General features: G+C 30.7%; 2 protein-coding genes across 2 annotated transcripts in view; one reads left to right on the top strand and one right to left on the bottom strand.

Moving 5' to 3' along the window:
• The window catches only part of LOC142341003 (MOB-like protein phocein), a 307874-nt gene that overhangs the window by 152386 nt on the left and 131658 nt on the right, over nucleotides 1-23830 (bottom strand). The window lies entirely within an intron of this gene.
• Nucleotides 1-23830, top strand: part of LOC142341710 (endoribonuclease Dicer-S-like) — an 88900-nt gene that overhangs the window by 17913 nt on the left and 47157 nt on the right. The window contains 1 exon segment of the mRNA XM_075392869.1: nucleotides 22702-23012. Within this exon segment, the coding sequence (XP_075248984.1) occupies nucleotides 22702-23012 (311 nt within the window).

Genomic DNA, 23830 nt, shown 5'->3' on the forward strand with positions numbered 1-23830 from the left:
TTTTTTTGAGGCGAGTCTTGAGAGGTCTTGTTAAAAGGTTGACTCGCTTTTACCACGCTACGGCAGTACTGCTCGACATTTATTAATGGCAACTGTGGGGGAGGGTGCAACTACAGAATGCTTGAACACTTTCAATTTTAATTATTAAGCTCACTGAACTCTTAATAATCAGGTGAATATATTAATGTATTAACACTAAGGATATAAATATTAATGTATCATTTGTAGGGATATCAATATCAATATTAATATTAAATATATTTCTCAATAACCAATCACTTGTTTATCATTTATGAAAATTGTAGTTCTGTCATGCACCTAGATTGTAGCGGCTATCCTTCTGAACTTCTGCCAAAAACATTGTTGGGAACTTTTTCCATTCTGAGTAGTAGTCTGTTGAGACTAGGATAGCTCTCACATTCTTGAGAGAAGTTGATATAACTCTGGACAGTAGAATAGGAATGTCCTTTATCGGTCAGTAGTTGTTTCCAGGGAATATCTTTATTGTTTTCTTGATGATTTTGTTTCACTTTCCCCCATATGTATCCTCTGTCAGAAATTGTCAGTAGATATAAACGATTCAGCTTTCCCTCCATGTTATTGACTGTGGTGAGATAAGACTCAAATTCACCAACATTGAATGAATTCCTGAGTTTATCACGAAAAGATAAATATTCTGGCACATTCACTTCAAACTTGTTTCCTGATGCTCGTAATTTAGTAGGTCCTTCTTGAACTTGGAGAGGAATAACTGGAAGAGTTCTGTTTTAGTTCGTTTTCAAGTCTCACTTCTTTCATGTTCGGCGGTGTTGTCGGGTATGCATTTGTTCTCCTTACAAAATGTAATCATTTGAGTTGTTAAATTAGTCAACTCGTTTAGATTTTCTTCAGATAAAGAAGTGCTTGATAAAGCTCCAGTTATTAAAGTCTTGTCAAATGAGGAAAATGTTTAAATTTTTTCGCTAGTTTTTGTAGTGAAGTGAAACTCATGATGAATAGCCTAAAATTGTCGTGGAGAATAAAGGTCCCCACATGGAGAATTATTCTAGAACATTCTTTTCTCTAGAATATTCTGACATGATTTTTAACTTGAAATTAGTTATCCTCTCCCAAGTAATCACCCGTTTGAAAGTAAAATAATAATGAAATCCTTCTATTAAATTGAATTTTTTGTATAATTTATTAAAAATTAAATAAAAATTTTAATAAAGACTCGCCTTACTATCTAATTTTTAAGGGCGTCTTATATTCGATATCTTCACTTGTTTGATTTCATTCTGTTAGTGGTGGTGGCTTTCTTTGTCAATGGTGGCGGCCATTTTAGCATGACATGCACTTTTCATTCGATGTGTAATGCGATGTTATACCAAGCTTGTTAACTTCTTGTACTATTAGTGGTTGCTAAATATGAAAGAAAGCTAATTTTACATATTTTTTCATTTTAAAAATTTAATTTTTTTCCAGAAAACAAAAAGTTTTTAAAATTTCAAAATAAGAGTGAAATCCCTCTTTTAAGAGCGAAATCGCCCCTATCGGAGTGATGCCCCAGTACAAAATCACTATTTATCGCGCTTAAAGAGTGAAATCCCTCTTTTTAATTAATTTTCAAAATAATCTAAATTTTTTAATAAATTTTTATTTTTTACTCTTCTATATTTTTTATTTTAAATTATCTATACTCTTCAATAAATTTATATTCTCTTTTACTTTTTCTGTATTTATTCCATTATTAATAAGAAATGATACAAAATTATTATATTTACACGAACAACTTTCCCCAGTTTGGGTAATAACAGATCTGTGAAACAGTTCCACTGATCCACGTAGTGGCAACTTTGTTGATCTGGGATCCGCTGATCTTTCAGTTAAATTTCCACTAAATACTCTAGTTAATTCTACATCTGGATGTTGTTTCTTTACATGAGCTCTTATACCATCATATCTCACAACAGAAGGACAATATAGACAATTAACTTTAGCTGAAGTACAATTTCCACAAGTATACTCTCATCAAAATCAGTTAGTGGTTTTACAGAATTACATTTATTGCAACTTCTAGTTAAGACTTTGGTGTTAAAGTTACAGTTAGAGTTAGAGTTAGAGTTAATGCTAGAGTTAGAGTTAGAGTTATAGTTAGAGCTAATGCTAGAGTTAGAGTTAGAGTTAATGCTAGAGTTAGAGTTAATGCTAGAGTTAGAGTTAGAGTTATAGTTAGAGCTAATGCTAGAGCTAGAGTTAGAGTTAATGCTAGAGCTAGAGTTATATCCAGATTCATCTTTAAAAGAACAATCGGTTTTCATACAAATACCACTTAATGTTTTATCACCACATGCACATTTACTAATTTTATCTTCATGATATACTGAATAATGAAAAGCTAAATTAAAAGGGAGTCCACATTTGTGTTTACACTCTAAACATTTTATTACCATTTATAATCGGCCAAATTTCAATTATACCCATCATATTTAGCCAATATCTCAATTAAATCTTTAGTATTATCTTTAGACGCGACACACTCTGTTAAATATTCCCTCCCTGTCGTATTAAGTGCATTAGTTTTATATATTCTATCTAAAATCTCTTTAAGGTCTAATTCTTTTTTATCTCTGACAAAATTTATAATTTCTCTAAATTCTTCGGTTTTTTCATATAGTTTACTTCAATATTTTTGTCCCTTTCTATTTAAAGTTCCCTTCTCTTCTTCTATATATTCTTCTTGTATCTTTTCTATTGTATTAGCAATGCTACTTTGTAGATAATCATGGTGTAAGGGGCTCTGCCCTTGGTTCTCCAACATGCTTTGCAGATCTCCATAACCATAATTAACTAATGTACTTGCTCTACTTAACATACTACTTGCACCCATCGCTACAAGTCCAGCATTTTTTACTGTCATATCAGGATAAATATAATTATATATCATAAAACCCGGACTTATAATTCCTAAAATAGTTGATATTGACCTAAAACCATTTGCTTTAATTTTGCGTTAAAACATCATTCTGTATTTTAATGCCTTTTAATGTAAGAAGTTTATTAAAATAGAACTGATAAATATCATGATTAAATCTTTAGTATTATCTTTAGACGCGACACACTCTGTTAAATATTCTCTCCCTGTCGTATTAAGTGTATTAGTTTTATATATTCTATCTAAAATCTTTTTAAGGTCTAATTTTTTTTTTATCTCTAACAAAATTTATAATTTCTCTAAATTCTTCGATTTTTTCATATAGTTTACTTCAATATTTTTGTCCCTTTCTATTTAAAGTTCCCTTCTCTTCATCTATATATTCTTCTTGTATCTTTTCTATTGTATTAGCAATGCTACTTTGTAGATAATCATGGTGTAAGGTGCTCTGCCCTCGGTTCTCCAACATGCTTTGCAGATCTCCATAACCATAATTAACTAATGTACTTGCTCTACTTAACATACTACTTGCACCCATCGCTACAAGTCCAGCATTTTTTACTGTCATATCAGGATAAATATAATTATATATCATAAAACCCGGACTTATAGTTCCTAAAATAGTTGATATTGACCTAAAACCATTTGCTTTAATTTTGCGTTAAAACATCATTCTGTATTTTAATGCCTTTTAATGTAAGAAGTTTATTAAAATAGAACTGATAAATATCATGATTAATAGTATTTCTATCTGTAGCATTTATCATGAGTGGTTTCATATATGCTATAAGTTTAATTTTATCTTCACTTTCTAATTTATCTTTTAAACTAAGAGCTTTTAAATCAAGGTAACCAACTCTCGAGTCATATATCATAGTTCTATTCTTATCAATAATAATAAAAGTATTCTCTTTCCTGTTATATTTAATTATACCATAACGAAGTTCATCTGACATTCCGTCTGTACAATTATAATAGTTACTATTTAACTCACTAAGTATTTTATTGATGTTATGTTCACATATATTTCATAAAAATTTTTAAATAGATCAGCTCCATTATAAGTTGTTAAATAAATAGTATCACAACTCATTCTTGCTGTATTAATTATTTGAGCTGGTTTATGACACATTACAATCATTTGAATATTTAAATGTTTGCCTTCTGTGAAATAATAAGCTATATACTTATTTAACTTATCACCCATATCATCAAGTACTATTACACTATCTTTGAATTTAGACTTATTTTTTGATGTGATCATATTTATATCACATGTATTAAATCCAATATAAAACTCACCAGTCTCAGGATCTATCCAATCTCTATCATCTTTACATACTATGATTATATTTTTTAGCTTGATCTTGGTTTTGGTTTTGATCGGTGTAACCGCTTCGCGGATCTAAGTATAACTTTAAGTATTGTCTAATAAAATATGTTTTGCCTGTACCAGTTCCACCATAAACAATAGTATGTAATGGTGAATTTTCTTATTCAAATCTAACTAGACTCCTATTCATAAATCCACCAATGCTTTTCTAGTTTCGTATATTTACTTGGTATTGAATCATATATTATAAAACAATTTCCAATTAAGAAAAGAAAAATTATAACTGCGCTACCTGTCTCCATCATTTTTATACCTATGAAAAATGCTTATCCTGACTTTTGAGGAATTCAATAATAAATTTAATATTGATAATAATGCTATGAGCGATATTAGAGTAAAATATATGGGTAGAGATATAAGTCTAACACCAATTGAGATAGTAATGAGAGATCAAAGTCCTAAAACAATCAGGGAACCTGCTTCGCAAATCTGTGAACCTAACGTCAACATTATTGTGAATCTACATCCAACTGATGGTACACATTGGGTTTTAGTTATAAGAAGAGAAGGTGGTCCAGTGTATTACTTTGATAGTTTTGTTGTTGAAACTCCTCCATTATTCTTAGAAGAATATTTTGATCTAGGCTCTAATGAGAGAATACAGCAATATGATGAATCTTATTGTGGTGCATACATATTGTCTAGACATGATCTATCTTATAGAGGATTTAGAATTAACAATGCTTTGAATATTCTAGTTAATCAATGTAAATATCCAGGAATATATAATGAGTGTTTTTGTTAGGTTGTAGTAAAGATCTACGAAGTAGCTTTGCTAATAATGATAATATTAATGATAATGTTAATGATAATGATCTACGAAGTAGCTTTTCTAATACTGTTAATGACAATGTTAATGATAATGATAAAGATAATGATAGTGTTAAAGATAATGTTAATGATAAAGATAATGATCTAAGAAGTAGCTTTGCTAATAATGATAATGCTAATGATAATGTTAATGATAATGATAATGATAATGTTAATGATAATGATAATGTTAATGATAATTTTATATATCTATTTGATGAAAAACATCAAAGGGGTAAACCTAACAACAAAGAATATCTTAGTAACAATATCTCTGTAAACATAAATGAATATCTACATTCATGGCTAAATGATGATAATATAATTACAGAAGCTACACTCCCAGAGAACTTTGGATCTATAATATCTGGTCCTAGTGATTGCGGCAAGACATTCTTATTAAAAAAAATTAATTCTGGCTAGAATATACTTTGATAATCTATACATTACTAGTCCTACTGGTGATCAATATGAAGGTGTAGAGAGTTATAATCGACGAAGTCGCAACTCTGTTCACGATAAAGCAGATGTTGAGTTTGTTAAAGATATAAAAGATTTACCCTCTCCCGATCAACTACCAAAAGACTTAAAGAAACTAATGATATTCGATGATGTTAGAGCCAAAGAACCAGTTGTTAATGAATACTTTTGTAGAGGTAGACATAATAATTGCTATATGATATATCTTAATCAAAATCTATTCACAATAGATAGACAGAGTGTTAGAGAGAGAATTGTAATCTATTTATTTTATTTGAACAAAGAGGTAATGTCCTCCTATCTATATATCAAGATTTCTTTAATAATGTTGAACTTAATTATAATGATTTTGCTAATATATGTAATAAGGTATGGAAAGAGCCTTATAATTATATTGTCATTGATATAACTAAAAATAAAAATATTAATGGTAAACTAAAAATAAAAATGTTAATGGTAAAATAAGAATTAATTGGGATTGGAGAGTTTTGTAGTTTAGTTTAAGTTTATATCAATATCTAGAGTTAGATCTATAATTTAGACTAGATCAACGAAGTTGCTGGTTACACCAGATCTGCGAAGCAGCTTCACTGATGGCTCTTCGACCAGCTGTGTTAACACAGATGGGGCTTCGCCCAGCTGACTACGTCAGATCAACGAAGTTGTTGCTGGTTACACCAGATGTAAAGTAAAACTTAATACATCACCATTAAAGTCTATAGGTATTCCATGCTTATCTTTAATATGAAACTCTATATATTCTATTCTATCTTTAGTTGCATTTTGATACAAGATATTAGTTGGTTTAATATCAAGTAACCTGGAGGTTCTGTTAGAGTAAAAGTATATAGTATATCTGTGTTATTCCCATAATCTTTAACACCAGATATCACATTACATTGAATGTTAATGGTACCAAAACCCATAATATCAACAATTTTCTGAGATGTATATTTACCTTTTTTATAAACTATTTTTCTAAATCCTAGTAATGGGGCTATTGAATTTTCTACGTCAAAGTTAATTGCACCTTGTTTTATTTCCATTAAACTTTTAATTGTATTCTTATCAGGTTCTATTATAACATTACCATTAGTTTCTTCTTTTTATTAATTCTGCTATTTCGATTAATTCATATGCACCTGGTATAACAGCTACAATACGGGTATCTGACCATGTTTCACCTTGGGTATCATATAAAAATTGATTGTTCCTCCTATTCACATTAAACACCGAACATTATACACAAATAATCTAATTAAACCTAATTTTGATGAGTTAAGTATAGGTTCACTAAAGTTAAATTTTTCTGTTGGCTTTATCATTCTAAAGTTAAGTGTATGTTCTTCTTTATTTTGAGTTAAAGCATCATGTATCTTTTGTAGTTCATATAGAATTAAGTTATCTGTCATTTTTTATATTCAAATATTGGATTATATTTATGGTGAAACATGGGCGAAGCCCCATAATTATAATTATAGCTTTGGTTATAGTCATAGTTATAGTTATAATTATAGCTTAAGTTAAATTTTTGGATTATAAAAATGGATTTTATTTTAGATACAACTTATGGTTATAATAATGATATACATAAGAGTAAGATTTTAAAATATAAACAAGATAATCTGGCAACAATGAATGCGGTTAATACTAATATTAATATCATTCTCAAGAGAGAAGATAATCATTTAAATTTGCGTGATTCATATCTAGAGATAGAGTTTGTTGTATCAGATGATGCTCGTGGTGTATTTGCTGATGATCCTAATCTCAGATTTGCTTATTTTGGTATGATGGCATTGTTTAGTTCAATTAAGCTTGAAACTAGTGTTGGTAGGACTATTGAATATATAGATCATTGTCATCCTAATCTATTGATGTATAAGTTATTAGCTAGTACTGATGATGAATATGAGTGGGTTTGTTAGAAAAATAGATAATGGGAATAGTCAACTCAAAGGTGGTAATGTTGCTGCAGAAAGAGGTCATATGTTTATGATCGTTAAGATGAGAGGTCTATTTGGTTTTGTATATGATTTAGAAAAGATTATATATGGTTTAGGATTTAAACTAATATTTAAAAGAAATAATAATGATAGAGCTCTATATAGAATTAATGCTAATCCTGGTGCAGTTGCTAAGGATGCTAATATAGAAATTAGAGATAAATCATGGTGTGTACCTAGTATTGATCCTTGTAATGATAATAGAATTATTGTGCAAAAGGGTTTAAGTAAAAAGAATAATGTAGACTTTAGCGATTACGAAAGGAAAACATTTCATAAGAAGGTACCCAATGCTACTAACTTCTTGTTTGATTTTGGTATGGAAAGTGGGATGGAAAACCACAATATATAATAATTGGTTTTGAAAATAATAATAATGTTAATGAACAAACCCAATGCAATTACATTTCATATAATGAATGTTACTGAATGTTATTGTAAGATTGGTAGTGAGTTTTATCCTGAGGATAGAGTGAATATAAATTATGGTACTAATATTTATAATGAGGCTTTTAAAGAGATTGTTAGCTTTAATAAAGATTATAATGGGTTACAACATAATATAAAACCATATATAAATCATAGAACATTCAAAAGTTGTTATAGAATATATGTATTCGATACTAGATATCAGAGTGATCATATAGGTCCACAACCAATACAACTTAATCTTAAATTTAGTGCTGCAGTTGCAGATGTTATATGTCATGCATTAGTATTAACTAGAAAAGTTATTAGTGTTAATAGTGATCGTAATAAGATGGTTGATATTGTATCATAATTATAATTATAGTTAATGACTTAATCAATGACTAAATCAATGACTAAGTCAATGACCAAATCAATTACTGCATCAAAGATAATCAAAATATTTCCTACTAGTCTTAACACACCCTTTAGCATAAATAGTATCCAGTTTCTTTTTATTATCTAGAGTCAATCCCTTAGCTTCAAGTTCAGTTTTAGGCTTTGGCTTAATCTTAGCCTTAGGTAATTGTTTAGCCTTAGGTTTAGATTTAATAACAACAAAAGGATTATACTTTTTAACTTCCATTGTTTTATATATAGAAATGAGTCTTTTATATAAGTTCAAAACTAATTCTTATTGTGTTGGTGGCAGACATTATAGTGGTAGTAATAAATTAAGTGGAGCTATTACTTCAAAAGGTACTAAAATTTTAAGAGGATCCTGCACTAAATGTAGAAGGAATAATTCAATGACAATATCTGATGCAACAATAGAAGCTAAGGGATTGAAAGATTTCTTTAAAAGTGTTGGTAAAGCTACAGTTAACTTCGGAAAGAAAGTTGCTAATAATCCTCTTAAAGCATTAGAAATAGCAAGTAAAATAGGAAGTGCAGCTGCATCTAGAAACCCTAGAGCTGCTTTATCAGCCACACCTGATTTAATTAAATTTGCAACTACTGGTGCAGGTATAAAGGTAGTACAAAAAGGAAGAGTTTTATACTTAGGTACAAAGAAAAGACAATTTAGTTATGGCTAAGGTTAAGACTAAGACGATAGTTTCAATTATAGCTTTAATCTTACCGATCTGCGAAGCAGGTTCCCTGATAAATATTAATACTAATATTATTTTTACTAAAAACATTGTTATTACTAAGCACTAATTGCTTTAATCTAAAAAAAAACTTAACTTATTTTTTTTATCAACGGAGCTGCGGCTTCGCCAATTCTTCTTATATTCTTCATATACCTTGACTAATTCATTATATTCATCATTATCTATTTTTTTATCATTCATTGATTTAGTATATAGTTTATTAAACTTGTCGCTAAACTGTTTACTTAATATATACATTTGTGAATACTTTATAATTTTATTTCTTATTTTAGTATTAATTGTTTTCGATAATGAACCATAAACAGTTGCTGTAGCAAAAGCTGTTGGTATAGAATAAGGTAATCCTAGGCCTGTTAATGCAACTGATGTTGTTGTTGCCATTGTTGCTATTGATGATAATAGTATTTCTGTTATCTCAGCTGCGTTAATATAATTTTTATATCTACTTAGCTTCTTATTATAGTTATTAGTTTCAGTTTCATAATAATTTCTAATATCTTTTATAATGTTAATATTGTTGTTAAATTTATTATTAGCTTGAATATTTTCGTTTACTAATCGTTCTGATACTGATGACAAATCTGGATATAGTAATCTCTCACTCGGTGCTGTTGGATTGGTCATGAACTAGCTTTGCTTATTTTTATTAGTAAAAATTCTTTCTTTTATTATATCTCGTTTAAAACCATAATGCATCTCAAGTCTGGCTTTCTCTTTATTATCAATTAACGTACTTTGTAAAAGTATGGCAATTATATATTGTACTATAACTTTTCTAATAGATTTATTGTATTCTTTCATTTCTCGTAGACCGTTAGTAAACATATCATCTAAAAATATGTTAGTAATATTTTGATTAAACTTATTATTATCAAATTCTTGTTTTAATTGATTATGTTTAGAGATAGTATCAGCAGGGCCCTTTTTTTTTACAAAACTTAACAGTATTTGTGACTTCATTTGCTGATTCAATAAACTCATTAATTAGTTCATCGTTAACTTGTGTTTCATTTAGTTGTAATGTTTTAGTTGTGACTTTATCAAATTCACCTTTTCTTTGTTCAGTTATGTTTCTACGTAAAATGTCTATTTTATTAGAAGAGGATAATAAGTTATTGTCACAATACTCTTTATTAACAACATCTTTTTCATCTATTGGAGGATGAACATTTGTAATTTTATAGGTATCCTTCATATCAATATTATCATTATCTTCTAGGTATAACCCACTTACTTAGTGTTAGGTTGTTTCCATTCCCCAAATGATGTTGCGCTTGGTTAAATCTATTTCTTGTCATCTTTGTATTTGTTTACATAAAATTAGACTTATAAATAGTCTTATAATGAGACTTAGACTTAGATTTATGACATAAGGTAAATATTTGATGATTCTAAAACCTTATTATCAGATTCAAAGTCACGCTCGGATTATAATAGTTCCTGTTCATAATATTTACCTTCTATTATCTCTCCATCTACGAACAGACTTCTATCTCCATCCTATACCTGTTAATGCAACTGATGTTGTTCTTGCAGTTGTTGCTATAAATTATAATACTATTTCTGTTACCTCAGCTACGTTAATATAATTCTTATATCTGCTTAACTTCTTATTATAGTTATTAGTTTGTTTCATAATAATTTCTAAAATCTTTTATAATGTTAATATTGTTGTTAAATTTATTATTAGCTTGAATCTTTCCGTTTATGTATTGTTCATTAACGGTTGACAAGTTGGGATATAGTAATCTCTCACTCGGTGCTGTTGGTTAAGTCATAGTTTCGGTTATTTTAATTAGTAAAAATTCTTTCTATTTCTTTCGTTATATCTTCTTGTTTAAAACCATCATTTTTCTCTAGACTTTCTTGTTCTTTATTATCAAGTAACGTACTTCGTAAAAGTATAGCAATTATATATTGTACTATTGTCCTTTTATTCTTTAAAAGGGCTTCATCTATAAAAGAATTAGTCTCTTTAAATTCTTTTAGCCCAGTAGTAAACATTTCATCTAGTTGTATGTTAGTGATATTCTGATTAAACTTATTATTATCAAATTCTTGTTTCAATTGATTAAATTTAGAGATAGTATCAGCAGCAACATTATTACAAAACTTAACAGTATTTGTGACTTCATTTGTTGATTCAATAAACTCATTAATTAGTTCATCATTAACTTGTGTTTCATTTAGTTGTAATGTTTTAGTTGTGACTTTATCAAATTCACCTTTTCTTTGTTCAGTTATGTTTCTACGTAAAATGTCTATTTTTTTAGAAGAGGATAGTAAGTTATTGTCACAATACTCTTTATTAACAACATCTTTTTCATCTATTGGAGGATGAACATTTGTAATTTTATAGGTATCCTCCATATCAATATTATCATTATCTTCTAGGAATAACCCACGAGACTTACTTAGTGTTAAGTTGTTTGTTGATGTTAATTTTGATCCGAGAAGCGGGTTCCCCGATGGACCTCCGGTCATGCTTCGCCATTGGTGTTTAGCCTGATTGAATCTGTTTCTTGTCATTATTTATATTAAGAAATATATTTAATGATTTTAAAACGTTATTATTAGATTCAAGGTCAAACTCGGACTTTAATAATTCCTGTTCGTAATATTTACCTTCTATTATCTCACCATTAATATCTTCCATCTTATATGTTAGTGGTTGTGTGTTCAAAACTTCGTTAACTTTAAATAGTTCTCTATTCCAATTAGAAGTGTAACCTTTAGAAAAGATATTGCGTTTATCTGCATTTGTAACATAATCACCAACTTGTGTTGCTTTGTTAGATTTAACATAGTATTTAACTTTATCAGGATTATTAGAAGCATCAACTGGTCTCATATTAATTGCTGAATGAATGTTATTGTTATATGTTATGACTGCATCATTTAGTATATTTACCCAATTACCATCACCATTGATGAACATTGGTTTATTAATTATATGTAATAATGTTCTATTAAATCACTCTGTAAACACAGCCTTTAAATCACTATAAGTAGAATATAGTTTTGTTTCAAATTTTTTAAGTAAAGATTTAAATGTTTTATTGTACACTACATCTATCTACCCATAACTTTTCTGGTTTTCGACTTTCAGAGCCACCCTGTGGATGTTCACTTAATACTATTTTAAAACCATTAGTTATAGATAAACCAGGTTTATTCTTTAATGGAATAGCCCATGCATATTGTGAATATATCTATAACTGTTAATCAAAACTTTTAATTATTATTGTATTTACTTAGAGATGACTTACCAATTAAATCAGCTGATCATGTTTCATCTTTATATAATGGTATTATTCTTTCTCTTCTAAACTTTGTTATTTGTGGACTGAATACTTCTTTAGCTAATAGTTGTTGTTGTTGTTGTTTTTCCATCTTTTTTTATTTACAATAGTTAAAAACAAAATTATCTAGTTGCTCTTGATTAATAATATTCATAGATAATAGTTGCTTAAGTATATCTAGCATTTCATTATATAATCCATCATGACCAGCTTTTGTTTCCAGTATTAATAATTCTAATCTTTCTATCAGGGAACCTGCTTTGCAGATTAAGTTATTTGGGTTGGCTTTGCTAAGACCACTAGCTTCTATTTGTTTATCAGTCTCATAATCAGTTTCTTCTTCTTCTTCTACTATCCCTTGTTCATAATCACTATTATCACGACGATATATTTCATCATCACTGGAGGTTGGTATTGATATAACATGAGAAGTGGCTTCGCCGATATTAGCAAGCATTCTTCTTAGAACTTTCGATCTATTACTTTTAGTATCTCCTCTTTGTTTATAACCGATATCCCTTAGAAATTGTTTTATTTTGTTTTCATCACCTTTTATATCTCTTTCGGTTGCATCTTTATTAGTAATAAATAGAGCAAAACCCTTAGAAAAATCATAGGCTTTACCTTTCATTTTTATACCATCAGGGACTAGGGATACATCTACACCATTCATTTTAAATTTGTTTGAATTTGGATCAACTGATATTAATTCGAATTGTTTATTTGTTTGTTTACCCATTTCTATCAAAATAGCAATCATATCATTGTCTACAGTAAATGTTTTACCTCTATCATCTTTTTATGTTACAGCTCGATCATCAAGAGAGTTGCTTTGTTGTTGGGAGTCTAAAGCTTTCAAAACATTTGTGTTATAGGCTAATGCTTCTAATGTTTGGTTTTGAAGAGTCTGCCATACTTCGCTGTTTGTATTTAAAGTTTTAATTTAAGGATCAAATAAATCTTCCATGTCACCATAATATTCTTGTCTTAATTTTTCTTCTAATCTGTTTCTTCTGTTTTGTTTTTCTAGATTATTTAATTTTATAAGTGTTTCTAGTTTAGTCATTTTTTATATTTATAATAAATCATTATATAGTGTAATTGCAGCATGGATTAACTTTCTATCATCATTGATGGTTAGCTCTTTAATATTATTTATAAGTAGGTCTTTGTCTCCATCTAATGATCTGCGAAGCAGTTTCACTGATGCATTCTTAATCGGGGAACCCGCTTCGCAGATTTTATTTACCAGATCTCTTTTGAATAGATATAGATTCTCATCAAGAGGATAGCTTTGGATGTTATTAACATAAAATTTTTTATCATCAAATTTGTTTAGACTAATCTTACTTGTTTTTGTTGTTGTCATGTTATCACCAACTTTTTGTATTCTACATTCATCTACAGTTCTCTCTGTGTTATACATTAGTGCATTATAATATTCTTCATGTTTAGCATTGTTACAATTCTTTATTCCTTTCTCTTTAGTTTTATTGGGGGTAATCTTTAAAGCTATGTCTTTGGTGTTAGTGCTACAAACTCTTCTATTATTCTACTTCCCATTCCATGTTTGAATTTACCAGGGACTTTATTATTAGTTTTAATTGGAGGTTCGAGATTGGATAGGTCCATGTGTTCATTGTCGATATTACCCTCGCTAAAACGTAATACAAAAATATCAGTATCCATATAATGGAGTTGTAGATCTTTGAGAGATGGTTGAAGAATATTATAGAATACATCATACATGTGTTATTTACTTAATTCTAAGATAGTAACACCTGCATATACTGGAGAATCATATTCTATTTTTTTCTTTATATATTCAATTTGGCTATAATCCTTATATCTAGTTATATTCTTAAATGTTGGTTTACTTATACTTTTCATTATCTTTTCTTCATCATGTAAGAACTAACTTTGAAGGAAGTGTAGGGGATTATTGCACATTCTTCCATATAGTGAATTGTTCATTAATTTCCTTACATCCTTTTCTGCTTCAGTTTTGGCTGTTGCTCTTTTATTAGTATTGTTTTGTATATAATCTCTACATATATAATCTTGTTTAATTTTAAATACTCTGTGTTTTAGTTACTTTTACACCCATCTTAACATAGAACTTAACATCCTATAATGAGCCATTTATTCTGTTTTGTTGTTTTGGTCTAAGATTAATTTCTCTTCCTTTCTCTCTTTCTCGCTTTCCCAATTCATTATCATTTATCTTTCTCTTATCGGCCATTAATGCTAGTTGCTCTGTTCTATCTTTACATGTATCGGTATAATCAATATAGCAAACTATATAATAACCATGATCACTATCATCTGGAGTATTTAATATAGTATCAAGAGTAGTTGTAGTAAACTGGAAGTCCTTAAGGTAGTTTTTGCATCATTGCATAGCCGTATAGGTTGTTTGCATCAATGTACCAGATATTTCTGTTATGGGACTTCATCCCTGTTTCACCATTGTTGACTATCCTATCTCCCATTATACCACATATGCCCCCTCTCTTTGCTTCAACAAAATCATCTAGCATTTGTTTATCTTGTTATGTATCTAATGTTACACCGCTTGACATTAACCAACAATCAAAACTATAGCCTGGGAGACTTACATAGTGTAGGGGATTGAGCTTGAATTCTTTCATACTTCGTTGAACATATTCATTCATGCAGTAGTCTAATATTTCCATCATTTTGTAAATACTCTATAGTTAGATGTTTACCAGTTTTATGACTGTTGTCTTTATTAAAGATATCTACTTCTTGTGTTGGTAATTTATTCGCGAGAGAGGATTTGAAGTCTTCAATTTTTAGATTACCTATAACTTCATTATACGAGTCTAAACCAAAGTTTTCATTTGGATATAATGTATATCTTCGCCATTTGATCTAGAGGCATAGCTAAGAAGTTATAACTATCTAAGAATTTGAGACAACCGATGCTAAACATCTTAGACTTACCAGCAGCTAGTGGTATGTTACCTACTTTTCTTTTATCATTATTCTGTTTAAAGAGTTCACTATATAGTAGATTGAAATCATAGCCAGAGCCATTGTAGAATATTACAGGAATGAAGTTTTGTTGTTTATACCTCAGATTACATATCTTACATGCTGGTCCTCTATGTTTACAAGTTTCATGACAATGATCACTTACTTTATTGATACATGTTTTACTGCAGATATGACAAGTGTTATTAGTTTCATGATATAATTTATCTTCTTCATTAAATATCATTTGTTTGTTGCGCTTGAAGTTATTCTCAGTTTCTATTTCTGATAGATCACTAGCAAATCTTTTCATACAATCAAGACCGAAATAGTATTTGAAATTACACTGCCAGATATAACCCACACTTATTGGTATGTGTTCAGCTATTACATACTTGCAGCCATTAGTCGCGACTTCAACAATGCAACGTTCTATTTCAGCAGTTATAATTTTTTATTTTCTGACGTTTGTGTTCATTTATAATAGTAATTTTCTTCTTCGGACGGACAAACAACCTCGGGTTTGAAAGAGTTGTTACATTCATGTTTGTTGTTTTTATTTGTGAATCAAACCAATATGTGCATCTATCACAATAATAATATTTAATGTTATTTTTATTTGGTCGATCTAACAAGGTTTCTATGTTTTTAATTAGAGCACAGTGTTCTGTTCGCCCATTCCCCCAAACCAATATTCTGACATCTTTTCTATCTTTATCAAAATCATCCACTGGTTTAAACAATTCTACTTTGCCCCCACCACAAGGTATGTATACCCAAATATTAATATTGTACAATTTCTGTATTCTCATTATATAAGCAAAATCATCTTCATATCGTTGTCGTGCTTCAATTAGATTATTTACATATTTACTCTCACGTGTTGCATTATTGAGAAAGCCACTTCGCGGATTGATAGCAGGTTATAGCCAAGCAGTAATAGCCAGTTGCAAGCAGTTATATTTGGAATTGCGTATATTCAATATTGATTTAGAGTTTTTGAGATCGGGGGGTAAATCTATATAACTACCAATAAATGCTTTAGTTGGTTCAATAATTATCTGAATACTTCTTTATCCGAGAAACTCAAATTCATAGCCATAACCCTCATATATTTTTATTTCAAAGTTTAACCATTGTGTGAAGTCTCCATTTTCATATATTTCGTTATTAATAATATAGTCAGTATTGAAAAATGATTTAGTAGTTTTAACTTCTTCTTTGGTTCTCTTTTTATACTCACACTCGGCTGTGATCTTATATTCAAAACTCTTAACTTTTCTGAACTGGTAACAGTTTTAATATCTTCTAAAGAGTAATTAGTTGCTTCGTCTATGTCTTGAATGTAGTTCCCACCTTTATCAGTAATATAAAATTCTCTCATGTTCTGACTGGAATTTATATCACAGTCTTCTGTGTTTTCTAAATACGTGCAATTGTGACTATATGAGTGAGTAATTAGAGCTATTTTATTCCCAAATGCTTCATGACATTCTTTACCTTCAAACCTAATTCTGGTGTAGATATTATCATCAGTATCTGTTTTAGTTTTAGCTTTAGTTTCAGTTTTAATTTTAATAATATCCTTAGTATTATTAGCAAAGCTACTTCGTAGATCTTTAGGTGTGAGAATGTAGTCATCTTCATCAGAATTATACACCCTTTCCCTAGTTTCATCTTCCACTTCATCCTCATACTCCTTTCTCGCCCTGTTTACGTGTTCATCACTTAAATTATGTTTGACAAATTGTTTCCTTGTTTCAAAGGCCAAATCACAAATATAACAAAAGTTTACGTTTTCTACTTTGGACATTTTTTATTTTTATAGAAAAAAAATTCATTTTTGAAAACATACAAATTAAAAATGTATACATCAATAAAATGTGGTGGTTAGATAGTTTATTTGAATGTTATATCTGTAAGGGTTACTTTAAGAATAGAGATTATATTAATCATATGAATATACATTATAATGATCCTATTCTATATATAACTTGTATTACGTGTAATGAAAATCAACACATCAGCGGATTTAGATTTTAAAATTTTAAGTGTAGGTTATGTATTTATTTACATAGATATAGATATACACAGAGGAATACGCTGAAAGATTTAACATAAAAGTGTGAAAAAAGCGAAAAAAGTGGTGAATTTGCAAACGAGCTTATTATTATTTTCTAGAATTAAGCCATTTCATAATTTGATGTTAGACTTAGAGTTAATATGTAGTAGTGGATAAAACAAGGAAACCAACAAGCAGTAAAATTTGGCCCGATTCGACATGCGCGATTAGCGTTTGGAGAAAGGGTCAAATTTTACTGGTGGTTGGTTTCCTTGTTTTATCCACTACTTGAAAGGTCCAAATAATTTTCTCAGGAGGCGTAATTGAAACTAAGACGTTGTATTTGGTTACCACCACAATTTTCAAAGAAATCAAAGATTTATGATCTTTTTTTATTTTTGCATGCTTGTTTATATGGAAAACCATTTTTGCAAGAGCTTTGCAAGACCATTTTGCAAAGCTTTTTTAAATACAAGGGCATACATGAATTACTTAATTGTGACTTACCTTCAGATTATATCACTTGGGTAGCCTCTATTTGGATTTCATCTGATTTTGCGTTCTCATATTAGATTTCTAAGTGAGGACAGAAGTCATTTTTTTCTAAGTGAGGACATCATTTGGGCTCATTTTTGGGTTCATTTTGTTTTTTTTTCTGGGTAGAATTAGTTGTTTACTTCGTAGATTTTCTATTTGACTGATTGCATTAGAGTTGATTCCTAATGTTGAAATCTGTTTCTAATGTCTGTTCTTTCGAATGTTGAAGTGTACATTCTAGTGAAATAAAAGAAGTTTGGTATAAATGGAATGAAACCTTTTTGTACAGACGTCTGTCCTTTTTTAAGAATCTTTCAAAATTCGAATTCCAAGATTTGAACTACTTCTTTAGAGGCAGTCTATCTGTGCTTAAATTGGCAGACAATTGAGACAGTATTCCGGAGAAGCTGGGTCGGAACATTGTACCATCGCACATTAGCAAGCGTGCTTGTTTCATTATAGAAGGAGCGTCGAAGTGGGAGCAACAATTAATTAAAGAGCTACTGAAAAAGTGAACGTTTACTCGAGTTCGAAGCTTTTTAAAGTCTATGTTTTTAATATTAGACTCCAATTTTACTGCTGAACACTAATAGTTTTGAAAAAAAAACTCAAATAATTTTGGATTATTAACATAGGATATAGTATACTCCACTTAGACACTTAGACCAACTTAAGAGTCGAAGTTACGATTTTTTTATATAGCTCTATACTACTTCAAAATAATTTTTTGGAGTTGCTTAAAACTCATACAAACTAATGGAAAAGTTCGGACATCACAAATTTATCAAAGCAAAGTCACTTTTTGTTTTGTCCAGGGACGAAGTGTTCGGAAGTACAAAATCAAGTACTTGCTTCAAAAAAGTATATCAAACATATTGCAAATTGACTATGTTACTCCACAAAATGTTCAAATCAACACATTAAAAGAAATATTACTCTGTACAGATGTAAATTTCGCAGTACTTTTAATCTACAGGGGCTCGAAATATTTTTTCATCTGTTTAATTGCCTATGAGTTTATATCTTAACTCCTCGATTCTCAGCGTGATTTAAAATTTTTCACACTAACTACTAACAGGTGTTTTTCTGAAAAGCTCAAAAGAGTTCAAACGCAAAAATCTGGATTGAGCTCAGTGTTTCTTAGAAGCGCAAAAATTGTGTTTCTTCATTTCTATCACCCCGAACCCCTCGACTGGTATGAATATTTATTTGTGTCCTCCTTAATCGAGACTAGATGGTTATCATGCAAGATTTTAGACAATGTACCGTTTTGCAAGACTTAAGATTTTGCAAAACGACCATTTTATGTAGTCGTTGGCTATAGACTTTCAACGAATTCTTCAGTTCTTTCGAGTAATTTCAAGTAAGTATTTTTCAAGTTTGCATTTTGAGATACAAGTTTAATCGTCAGTTTACTTTATTTGTAATTTTCACTCCCACTTTGCTAATGTAGCTTGATGAAGCCTCGATTTTGGAGTTGCTTAAAACTCATACAAACTAATGGAAAAGTTCGGACATCACAAATTTATCAAAGCAAAGTCACTTGTTGTTTTGTACAGGGACGAAGTGTTCGGAAGTACAAAATCAAGTACTTGCTTCAAAAAACTATATCAAACATATTGCAAATTGACTATGTTACTCCACAAAATGTTCAAATCAACACATTAAAAGAAATATTACTCTGTACAGATGTAAATTTCGCAGTACTTTTAATCTACAGGGGCTCGAAATATTTTTTCATCTGTTTAATTGCCTATGAGTTTATATCTTAACTCCTCGATTCTCAGCGTGATTTAAAATTTTTCACACTAACTACTAACAGGTGTTTTTCTGAAAAGCTCAAAAGAGTTTAAACGCAAAAATCTGGATTGAGCTCAGTGTTTCTTAGAAGCGCAAAAATTGTGTTTCTTCATTTCTATCACCCCGAACCCCTCGACTGGTATGAATATTTATTTGTGTCCTCCTTAATCGAGACTAGATGGTTATCATGCAAGATTTTAGACAATGTACCGTTTTGCAAGATTTAAGATTTTGCAAAACGACCATTTTATGTAGTCGTTGGCTATAGACTTTCAACGATTTCTTCAGTTCTTTCGAGTAATTTCAAGTAAGTATTTTTCAAGTTTGCATTTTGAGATACAAGTTTAATCGTCAGTTTACTTTATTTGTAATTTTCACTCCCACTTTGCTAATGTAGCTTGATGAAGCCTCGATTTTGGAGTTGCTTAAAACTCATACAAACTAATGGAAAAGTTCGGACATCACAAATTTATCAAAGCAAAGTCACTTTTTGTTTTGTACAGGGACGAAGTGTTCGGAAGTACAAAATCAAGTACTTGCTTCAAAAAACTATATCAAACATATTGCAAATTGACTATGTTACTCCACAAAATGTTCAAATCAACACATTAAAAGAAATATTACTCTGTACAGATGTAAATTTCGCAGTACTTTTAATCTACAGGGGCTCGAAATATTTTTTCATCTGTTTAATTGCCTATGAGTTTATATCTTAACTCCTCGATTCTCAGCGTGATTTAAAATTTTTCACACTAACTACTAACAGGTGTTTTTCTGAAAAGCTCAAAAGAGTTTAAACGCAAAAATCTGGATTGAGCTCAGTGTTTCTTAGAAGCGCAAAAATTGTGTTTCTTCATTTCTATCACCCCGAACCCCTCGACTGGTATGAATATTTATTTGTGTCCTCCTTAATCGAGACTAGATGGTTATCATGCAAGATTTTAGACAATGTACCGTTTTGCAAGATTTAAGATTTTGCAAAACGACCATTTTATGTAGTCGTTGGCTATAGACTTTCAACGAATTCTTCAGTTCTTTCGAGTAATTTCAAGTAAGTATTTTTCAAGTTTGCATTTTGAGATACAAGTTTAATCGTCAGTTTACTTTATTTGTAATTTTCACTCCCACTTTGCTAATGTAGCTTGATGAAGCCTCGATTTTGAGCAGTGTTTACTACGTATACGTTAATAACAATGAAGCGCATATTTAATATCCCAATTTAGGCAGTGATTTTCATTATATAATTTGAGCAATATTTCGATTTCGATCAGTCCGCTCTTCTGAGAATGATGTGAGCACAAATCGTTTTGAGAAATAATCTTGGTAGTTTAAGTTGATGTTCTAACACGTTTAGATCGGTAATAGACTAATGCGAGAGAAAGTATTTGGGAAAAGTGGCGTCTCAACAATAGACTTAACAAACTAAATTACCTTTTTTTAGCAAATCGGATGTACCGAAAGTTAGCCAGCATTGTAATTTATTAGTCGTGCGTTTAATATTAACCTACATTTATATTCGTTTTTAATATGCTAATAAATTAGTAGCCCATTATGAGCCCGCTTTGGAGGCCCGTGGTTTTTAATATGAACCTATCACAACCCAACTTGCGACCAGATCACCTGGAAATTCTTGGTGGCTTGGAGCTTGTTTCAAAAATGTTTTCATCCTATCGTAAAATATAAGAATTAACATGAATCCTACCATTACATTTCTGAGTGGCGGGTTCTGTGTTTATGTTAGGAAGCGGTCATTGAGAAAGACGACACTTTTTTTAGAAGAAAGTGCTATTGTTTGTTTTCTCATCAGTGTTTTTTTGTTGTCTAATTTTCAAATCAAATTTCGTCTGGTGTATGCCCGGGGTGTTCAATGTCTTTTAGAAGGGGTTTGATTTAATCGTTATTTCCGCAGGGGTTTATTTCCTATCTAAAATTATGTGAGGTTTTAAGGGACCCTGAAGGGAGAATACTTTTTGCGCATATGTTGAATAAACACAACTTTGTCAGATTCATACGTGTTTTTTATTTGATCTCGAACAAAGTTCGTAGTAATTATTGTAAACGTGTTGGTCTTTTTTATGCAAATTTTTGGCTTGACCATTTTGCGCTTTTCTTCTAGAACATTCTTTGACTTCTCAAGTGACTTTTTCACGCTTTCGCTCTTCATTTTTGAGTGATCTCTATTCTCATTCTGAAGTAAAGATTGCTGCTAATATAAAATTGATTGCAACATAGCAAAACGAAGTTCCTGATAGACGAGTCTGCAGGGCTTATGGTTAGGGATCGGGAGGTCCATGGTTCGAATCACGTCGTGTTTATATATTTTTGCACCCATAAAGAAAATTTTATCTAGGCTATAGCCCCTGAATTAAATTGCCTCGCCTGTCGTCCGAGAGCAGTTTTTCCGACATTAGCCGGTTTATGTTTTTCATTGCCAACGTGGAAATGTATTTTTTGGGACCTGTCCACTCGCTGGAGAATATGAACACCTGTAATTGATAATTCATACCCGTATGGTAGTGTGTAGATGTGTACTGGATAATCCCTGCTGTTATGCAAATTCAAAACATTTTCGTTGTTGAAAAAGGAGCTTTGTTTTGTTCATCACAGGCTCCTATAAATTAAAAGTCGTCATGTTTTCAGAGGCAGATAATGAGCGAGGTGTTTTTGGAAGTTAATAAAAAATGCCCTAAATTTTTTTCAAACAAGTGCCTTTTCTTCGCTCTCTACAGATCTGCGTGGGTCAATTATCCCCGAACTGCTTCTTTAGAGAAGTTATTTCCAGAAAGTTCTGTTAATATTCTACTCGGTCTCTTTCAGCAAATATCAAAAATCGCAAGCTTTATTGCGATCAATGGATGTGCCGGAAAAGATACAAGCCAGGGATTACCAGGTGAAGTTACTGGAGCAGGCTTTGGTGGAAAATGTTATAATTTGGCTGGAAACTGGGGCGGGAAAGACGTTTGTGGCTCTGTTGCTTATGAAAGAGATGTGCTTTGAAACATGTGGACGTTACAAATCATCGAAGGGAGGAAAACGGACTGTTTTTATTGTGAATGCCGTGGCATTAGCAGAGCAGCAAGCCAAGTATATCCACAAACATTCGAGTATGAGGGTTGATTTTTTAACTGGTGAGTTGAGTGCACTGTTAATACTCTCATATGCATTTTGTAACAATTATTTACGCCCTACAAGTCTTTGATGCGTTTTTTTTGGCGGGCTGGCCATTTTTTCTTCAGCTTAAAAAGTGCACGGTGCACCGAAACTACTCAGAAGGGTTATATTTATGGTGTATAATTTTTTATGCTAACTTTTTGCTGGACCCATGTGACCAATCTATATTGCTCTTTTATTCATAATTCGTTCAGCAGTTGAACTCAATTGGCGACAGTTTGCTACCAAGAGTAAAAGTGTGCCAAAGTTGAAATCATTTTTCAATTAAACTCGTATAACTCCTTGTAGGATCTATTCTGTCCCCCCCCCCCGCTTAGTTGGCTTATACTTTGTACGCCCCTCAGGTGCACGTGCTATTCTTTACATAGTAACATGCTATATAACAACGTATAATTTGTAACTGGGGAGAGTAAAAACACTGGGGTGCCGAAACAGAATAGACCCTTCTTGTAATGGTCTATAATAGGCTCCAATGACCCCTGTTTCATTAGTACACGACACTGTTATGTAGTAAATAGAGAGTAGTTTTTTTTAGAATTGGGTCGAGATTCAAATCCCCAAATTTAAATTCTATGCCTACTCTTCAAGCAAGTGCCCCCTCTAACTCTTGTATTTACTACTTAATGGTATTATGTACTACCCCCCACTGCTCTAGCAGGCTACAATTAAATAGAGACGCTTCGATTCGTTTCCGGTATTTTACTGGCTATGTTTTTTATGCAATTTTTCGCTTGACCAATTCTTTGTCTTCATTTGACTTTTCGTCCTCAAAAAC

Source organism: Convolutriloba macropyga, chromosome 6 (assembly GCF_964194025.1).
Source record: "Convolutriloba macropyga chromosome 6, txConMacr16.3, whole genome shotgun sequence".
Lineage (NCBI taxonomy): Eukaryota > Metazoa > Xenacoelomorpha > Acoela > Convolutidae > Convolutriloba > Convolutriloba macropyga.